The following is a 7,914-nucleotide window of genomic DNA, read 5'->3' as shown; positions in this document are numbered from 1 at the left end:
GGGGCTAATGAATCACCGTTGCATCTTAATCCAACCAATTACGCAACCGCTTCCACTTAAACTTTCTACATGGTGGAGTGACTCTAATACCAATTGTTATGAAATATTAGGTACAACTCATCCTTGCAAAATCGAATTGCAAGAGCAGGGACCCAAGAGCTTATAAACCTGCTAATCATTGTAGAATTATTCCATATGGACTTTTGGTAATGGTATCTAACATTCCACCACACTCCGCAACTGCCGTCCATGGAAGCCAATCTTCCCAGCTAGGTGACTTCGCGGATTTAGATTTCTATCAAGTAGCAGTCCTCCCCAAGTTGCTCCATCCTTGGTGAAGATCATAGGAATGGGTGTCAGATCTTGTATTTGACATGGTGGTTTGTAACAAATCTACCAAAAATGAACACCTGTTCTCCGTCCTCATTATTAACCTCCTCATTATCAATACTAACCTGATGGTAGGCCTTTCGCTTTGCTCGACTATCAATATTAGACTCTACGACGGCTTTACTAATGCATCTTAATCTAGCCTATAGTGCATCTGCTTCGACTTAAACCTGACTGAATCACTACCAATTGTTAGGAACTCATCACATAGAACGTACACTTACAAAACTGGCTTTTAAGGGGAGAGGACCCAAGAGCTTATAAAACCACTAATCATCATATAATTATTCCATGTGAGACATTTGGTGTCTTACATAATTCTGATACCGTAATGGTACCAAAGTTCCTTAGCAGAGAAAAGGAAAAGCTCTATATATCCCAACCTGATTTTAGCCTAACTACTGTAAAGAGCTAGTTGCTAAAGTTGATACGTTATAAGTGTTGCTAATATTAACAAATTTGGTTCTGGTTCTCAATTAGCAGCTTTTAATTTTCTACTATTTCTATGTCTTGTCGAAGACTCGAAGGCTGAAGAGGAGCAAGGATTCCTCTTTCTTGTTTTTGTTTTTATTTTCCTTTCCTTTGGTTAAAGTTGACTTCTCTCTATTCCAATGCCTCATCTAAATAGAGCATGTAGGTCCGAACACACACAAGCGGAGTAATTTGTTAGGATCCTGGTTGAGTCCTACATTGCTAAAGTATGGGCTTAGCATGTGGGTTTATACCCACTTGGGCACCCTCTCCCTACAAGCTAGCTTTTGGGGATGAGTTCTACTCAAGGGTTATAACAATTGGTATCAGAGCATGCCCCTCCTCAGGCCCACGTTGCGGAAGGGGCGACCTGGAAAGGCCAGAGTGGGCCATCCAGAGTGGGCCGCCGTGGACGTCGGTGTCGGAAGCGTGGTGGTATGTTAGGATCCTGGTTGAGTCCCACATTGCTAAAGTATGGGCTTGGCATGTGGGTTTATAACCACTTGGGCACCCTCGCCCTTCAAGCTAGCTTTTGGGGAGAGGGTGCCCAAGTGGTTATAAACCCACATGCTAAGCCCATACTTTAGCAATTTGGGACTCAACCAGGATCTTAACATACCACCACGCTTCCGATACACAGACGTCCACGGCGGCCCACTCTGGCCTTTCCAGGTTGCCCCTTTCGCAACGTAGGCCTGAGGAGGGGCATGCTCTAATACCAATTGTTATAACCCTTGAGTAGAATTCATCCTCAAAAGCTAGCTTGTAGGGAGAGGGTTCCCAAGTGGTTATAAATCCACATGCCAAGCCCATACTTTAGCAATGTGGGACTCAACCAGGATCCTAACATAATTTTTTCAATTCGTCTTTACTCTGCAGATATCTGTATCTTGTTTGCCTCGGGAAGAAAAGGCAATCCTACTTTGCTAAGTTGTTTGCTGGGATTTGTTTAGTGCTTGCTAGATCTGGAACAAGAAGATAACAACATAGAAATGGATGTTAAAGAAACAGAATCTCTCGTGGAAGCTTCTGATAAACCTATGGGGAGTCCAACACAAGATTCTGGTAAACCAGCAGATACTCCTGCAGAAGCCCTGTTAAGAAAGGCAACAGACAATTCTGCAGAAGCAATTAAAGAAGAAACAGAGATTCCAGCAGAAGAAGCAATCAGTAAAGAAACAGAAGTTCCTGCGGAAGCAATCAGTAAAGAAACAGAGCTTCCAGCTGAAGCATCCGCTAGTCCAAAAGTGATTCTGAATGTGTCCAATAAACCAGAGTCGTCTGAAAGGAAAACCCCTAAATCTTTGAAGGCTAGATCTAAAATCCTGAAGAAATCTGTGGCTGTTAATGGGCCACAAAAAATAACAAAGAATGGCAGTCTGGTTCTGGCAAAGAAAAGGAAGAAAAAGATTTTGTTACAGGGTAACAAAGCAAGTGGTAGCAACGAGGAGGAGGTTGCAAAGAAACAGATCTCTGGAGAAAAAAACCAACCGGAGATAGCCAATAAGGAGCATGCTGAGAAGAGCCATCAACCTCAAAAGAACAAGGAAAAGCTCATTGAACAAAAGAACATCCTTCGAAAACGGGAAAGGGGTAAAAAGCATGTTTCAGGAAAACAAAACCAACCTGAGATTATTGCTAATGAAGAGCATGCCAAGAAGAGACTTCAAGTGGAAGAGAACAAGGAAAAGTTCAGTGCTGAGAAGAGCCATCAACCTCAAAAGAACAAGGAAAAGATCATTGAACAAAAGAACATCCTTCGAAAACGAGAAAGGGGTAAAAAGCATGGTTCAGGAAAACAAAACCAACCTAAGTTTATTGCTAATGAAGAGCATGCCAAGAAGAGACTTCAAGCGGAAGAGAACAAGGAAAAGATCAGTGAATCAGAAAAGAGCCAGCAAAAACTTGAGAAAGGTGAAAAGGATGCTGGGTCAGATAGGAATTTAAAAAACAAAAAGAATGAAGGAAACAATGCAGAAACAAGTAAGAGCCCTGCAACTGGTAAGAAGAAAGAAAAAATTGAGGGTCTGATCTTCATGTGCAGTGGAAAGACAAAACCAGATTGTTTCCGTTACCATGTCATGGGCGTTTCACTTGGTAAAAAAGACGACGTATTGGGTGTTAGACGTGGGCTAAAGCTTTTTCTGTTTGATTTTGATCTTAAACTTTTATATGGGGTTTACAAGGCATCCTCTTCTGGTGGCATAAGGCTTGAGCCAAAAGCTTTTGGCGGAGCCTTCCCTGCTCAGGTCATATACAAGTTTTCCAATAGATACTTGTTTGTTTTTTGATTGTTCAGATTTATGTGCTGAGAGTTTTCAATTTTCAGGTGCGGTTCGATGTGCACAAGGATTGCCTACCACTGCCTGAGAGTGTTTTTAAGAAGGCAATAAAAGAAAATTACAATGAGAAAAACAAGTTCAAAACAGAACTTACAGGTCGACAAGTAAGTATCTCTGTCGCTCTAATTTTTTTGCATCCCTCCCTTTCTTTTCCCCTATATGCATGAGGGGGCTCTTTGTTTTATAATTTAGCACTGATGGTGTTTTAACGTTTTCTTTTCTTCAGGTTAGGAAGCTCATGGCACTTTTCCGACCAGCTGAAATTCGCCCTTCGGCACCCATCCGCTTACCAGCAGCAGCAACAACTAGGGATCAGGGTATTCACGAGAGAGAGAGAGAATCACATTCACGCTTGGCAAGAAAAAGAAACTCTCATCCACATCGGGAAAAACAGGCTAGAGATTCTCATGCCAATGGTGATTCTAGGGCTCATCGTCTCCTTGCTCATGAAAGGGATCACCGTCGTGACCACCGTGAGGTGCAAAGGCAAGAGAGTCCTCGGAATTTGTACCTTACCGAAAAGGAATATCGCACTTATGGTCTCCGGGGTGAGAGAAGAAACTTGACTCCCCCTGCTCACATCTCCGATCCTCCCTTAGAAACATACAGGAGGGATTATGATAGAGAGCGGCTTTTAAGACCTCCAAATGTTGTTTTGAGGGATACAGTCCCTGTTGCTGATCCTCTGTACCTTAGTGAGCGAGACTATCAGGGTTATGGTCTTAGTGCTAGACGTGAGGTTCCACCTGCATTACCTTCTGCTTTGGACCCTTATGCGAAGGACCCATATTATGCTTACTATTATGGCAGTTCAACTGTGGACCGTTATCTTCCGCTTCAAAGGAGAGAGGATGTTCCTTTAAGCTCTCCTTACTCTGCTGGCAGCCGGAGAGAGGCTTACTTGATTGAGACTGATCCCTTGCGAAGGAGAGAAACCGAGCAACTTGATAGGTTGTACTCAACATATGCTTCTGATACGCTACCATCCTACCACCAGACGTATCAGACGGCCAGGCCCGAACCTGCTACTTTGCCGGCTTCCGCTCGCTACCCGGCTGGTTCATACACCTATCGCTAATTTAGTCTGTACTTTTCATTTCCATTTTCGTTGGATCCTCTAACCTCTTCAATGAGCGTGAACTCAAGGTATTTGAACTGGCTATTTCATGTGCTTTTCATAGGTATCTTCTGTCCGGTGATGCTAGTGGTTAGCAAGTTGAAATTACAAAGGACATCACCATAATGCTAGGCTATCGAATCTCCATAAAAATCCATCTAGTTTGAATTGCAGGGCATATGATTTACTGCTGGATCAAATAATTTTTTTTTTTTTTTTGGACAAAAAAATTTTTTTTTTTTTTTTTTTTTTTTTTTTTTTTTTTTTCCTGTACACATTTGAATTGGGTTTGCTTTGTTTGGCTGGTGATGTTCTAATTTACGACGATGGTCGAGATTAGCTGTGGAATCCAATTATTCAAGCCCACCGTAGCTATGAGGGTCTTTCGTATATGTTAGACGGATCTTTCGTATATGTTAGACATTTGGTTGTCATTACTAAAAGCCCACTTGCAGAAAGTTTTCTAATATTTTTATGTACTCTAGTAGATTTTAGTTGTAAAAATATTAGATGTGATTGTTTGTGAGAGTTTTTTACTGAAGTAAAATTTAAATTTTAAACTCGAATCTAGACTTAATTTAGCTCCTCAATTCTGTAATTTCGTTGAAGCATCCTTGAGTGCTGTTGTTATTCAACACGTGAGCAGCAAATAATTGACAAATTATGCGTTCATTGCTTATCCACTTTGAAAGTTTAAGATTCCGTTCATTTCACCGATTTGAGTTTAAAATTTGAGTTTTGTTATAGTAAAAAAAATTTAAAAACAGTCACGTTTAATTTATTTGTTACAGTAAAAAGTTCTCACATAAAATTAAATCTCTCGAATCAGTGAATTAAACGAGTCTTAAGGTCATGGCTGTGAGATTTAGGGCTTGTTTGGCATTACTTTTGAGGGCTATTTTTACTTTTTTTAAGAAGTTACAGCAGGTCAAGGTGTTTAGTAAAATTTATTTTTGCCTGATAGTTTTTAAAAATTGTTGATTTAGCAGAAGATTAAGCTTTTCTCTTTAAAGATTCAATTAACACACCAAAAGTATGATTTAGCAACATTCTAATCAACATTTTAATTCGTGAGCTGACGAGTCACCTAACCGTTTGATCTCAGCTAGCAGAAAAGTCATGTTCATTAATGGACGATAACGCATCAACTTGAAACTTCTTCCAAGTTATATATTAATGACTTTCCGTCCTCATAAAATGATCAGGAGACTTTTAAGACTACATCTAATCAGAAGATGTCGTATGGAAACTATTTGATATTTAATGTAATGTTACAGAAGCGCGTATCGTAGCACATTGGTGAGATTAAATTATTATTATTATTTTTATTTTTTAAGAAAAATGTTACAGAGGAATGCCTTTGAACTCCGTGATATTGATTTACCTCTGATGAGCACCAAGAACTCTAAAACAAATAAGAAAAATAAGTGTGAGTATCGGATGTGGTATCGGCTGAGAATATTCCGATGCTTAAGTAAGCAAATTTGTCGAGATAATTTGGCTCGCTATTGTATATGTGTACAAATAATATGAATTTAAAGGTAAGATGACTGGAAATGAATGCCCGACTTTGATTTACGACATAAATAAGTGGATTTATTTCTTTTTAATAGTGATTGAATGCACCTACTTTTAATGGAGCAGTGATTTGGAATAGTTGTCCCTCGCAATAATTGTAGATGTCTATATTAAGACAAAAGGAGACAAATAAAATGCAAAAATTTTAGATTTTTACTATTTATTTTTTATTAATAACTGTTGGTCAAAAAACATCAAAATGTATTAATCAAGAGTAAAAAATAAAAATTTTAAAATTATGCATTTAAAAGATGGGTTCACTAATTCTCTCTTATATCTATTGTACCAATGCAGGAAATCCGAAAATCATGGGCCTGAGATTTTCTTAGCGCTACTCTGAATTTCTCGAGCAGCGATGATGGCAATAGTAAGATGAACTTCTCTTCTTTTTTGGGGGCGTTTGATACGCAGTAATAAGTAAGAATTATATTCTTAAAAAAATAATAGAAGATAATATAATTTTCAAAAATAATACATTACTGTATTTAGTTTCATACATGAATCTTATCTCAAATTTTCAAAAATAATATATTAATGTATTTAATTGTTATATTCTTAAAAAAATAATAAAAGATAATATAATTTTCAAAAATAATACATTACTGTATTTAGTTTCATACATGAATCTTATCTTAAATTTTCAAAAATAATATATTAATGTATTTAATTGTGTATGAGAATATATGTATTAAAAAAACTATTTATTTTTAAATGAATTATTACAACCAAAGACAACAACATCATTAACGGAGTCAACAAGAAAAATAGAGCTAATTTCTCTCTCTTAATTCCTTTTTCTTTTTTTTTTCTTCCATTAAATGGACCCCATTTATGGGCTTTTTTCCAGCATTATTAGGACCAGGATTACAATCTTTTTTTGCAGGAATAGAACATATGTATCGCCGTCTTCCTTATCTAATACTAGTTTAAAGGCGTGCAATCAAGTCAAGATAATTGCCATAACATATACGGATTCAACAATAACAGATAATGGATTCAACAAGAAAAGTCCGGTAAGAAAAAAAGAAAAGAAGATACCCTGGCTGATACGGATTCAAAAAGAAGAAAAGAAGAAAAAACTAAGAAAATCACATACCCTGGTGGTGGCGGCAAGAAAAGTCCGGCAACGGCGGTGCGTTTCTGGTGGTCGGCGGCGTCGTGTCCCGCGGTGCATTTCTGGTGGTCAGCGGCGGCGTGGGAATAGATGGGTGAGAGTCTGAGAGAGAGGTTACGGCTCCTGATATTAAACTTTTCTGAGAAAGTAAATAATACCTGGGTTTATGATTACCTCAAAATGTGATAATATAAAATTTATGGGTTTCATTTTTTTAAGTTTTAAAAAAGTTTAATAATTATACTAAATATGTGAATCAGTCAAAGTTAACGTGGCTTTTATGATTATTTTATTCTTAAAAAATACTCACAAACAATTAATATTATTAAAATAACATCGTTAAGCTGTTAAAGTGATTTACGCGTACTTTACTTAACTTTTACTTTAAGGATACACGAGTCTGTATTCCGCCTTGTTACGGACTACAGTATTGTATCATATAATAGATTTGAAATTTTTATAAATATATATATATAGTATTGTTATTTAAAATATATTTACATGTATACGTACATATGTAGAAAGTAAAATATATTGCTGTTGTCGTGTGCTCTCATCATGTTTTTTTTCAACTGCAAGATAGAAAGGTTAAAAAAAAATGTTAGTAAATATAAATGTTAAAGAAGTTAAAAATATTTATTTTATATAGTGTAAAATAAAGATTTTAGAAATATTTATATTACCTTGTTCTTGAACACTTTTTAAATTGTTTTGTTGTTCTTGATTCAGGCCGAAAACGTGGAAGATTTTAGATATATATTTAAATTAGTGGACAATATTTGTTATACTGAACATATTTTACCTTGTGCTTGATTTCATAGACATAGGAGTTTGTAGATCAAATGTGGTTGGTGTTAATATCTGTGGTGTTGGTATTGGTTGCGGGCTGAAACGGAAAAAAT

The 7,914-nt window shown here is 37.1% G+C and overlaps 1 protein-coding gene across 1 annotated transcript in view; it reads left to right on the top strand.

Annotated features, from left to right (window-relative positions):
• The window catches only part of LOC21393509, a 6,592-nt gene extending 2,099 nt beyond the window's left edge, over positions 1-4,493 (top strand). Inside the window, exons 2-4 of the mRNA XM_010099030.2 lie at positions 1,815-3,110; positions 3,191-3,307; positions 3,430-4,493. Of these exons, the coding sequence (XP_010097332.1) occupies positions 1,854-3,110; positions 3,191-3,307; positions 3,430-4,281 (2,226 nt within the window). The 5' untranslated portion in view covers positions 1,815-1,853 and the 3' untranslated portion in view covers positions 4,282-4,493. The remainder of the gene's footprint in view (positions 1-1,814; positions 3,111-3,190; positions 3,308-3,429) is intronic.
• The last annotated feature ends 3,421 nt before the right edge of the window (positions 4,494-7,914 follow it).

Source organism: Morus notabilis, unplaced genomic scaffold, assembly GCF_000414095.1.
Source record: "Morus notabilis unplaced genomic scaffold, ASM41409v2 Scaffold724, whole genome shotgun sequence".
Classification (NCBI taxonomy): Eukaryota; Viridiplantae; Streptophyta; class Magnoliopsida; order Rosales; family Moraceae; genus Morus; species Morus notabilis.
The sequence above is the reverse complement of the archived record's forward strand: the minus strand, read 5'-3'. Positions and strand labels throughout refer to the sequence as shown.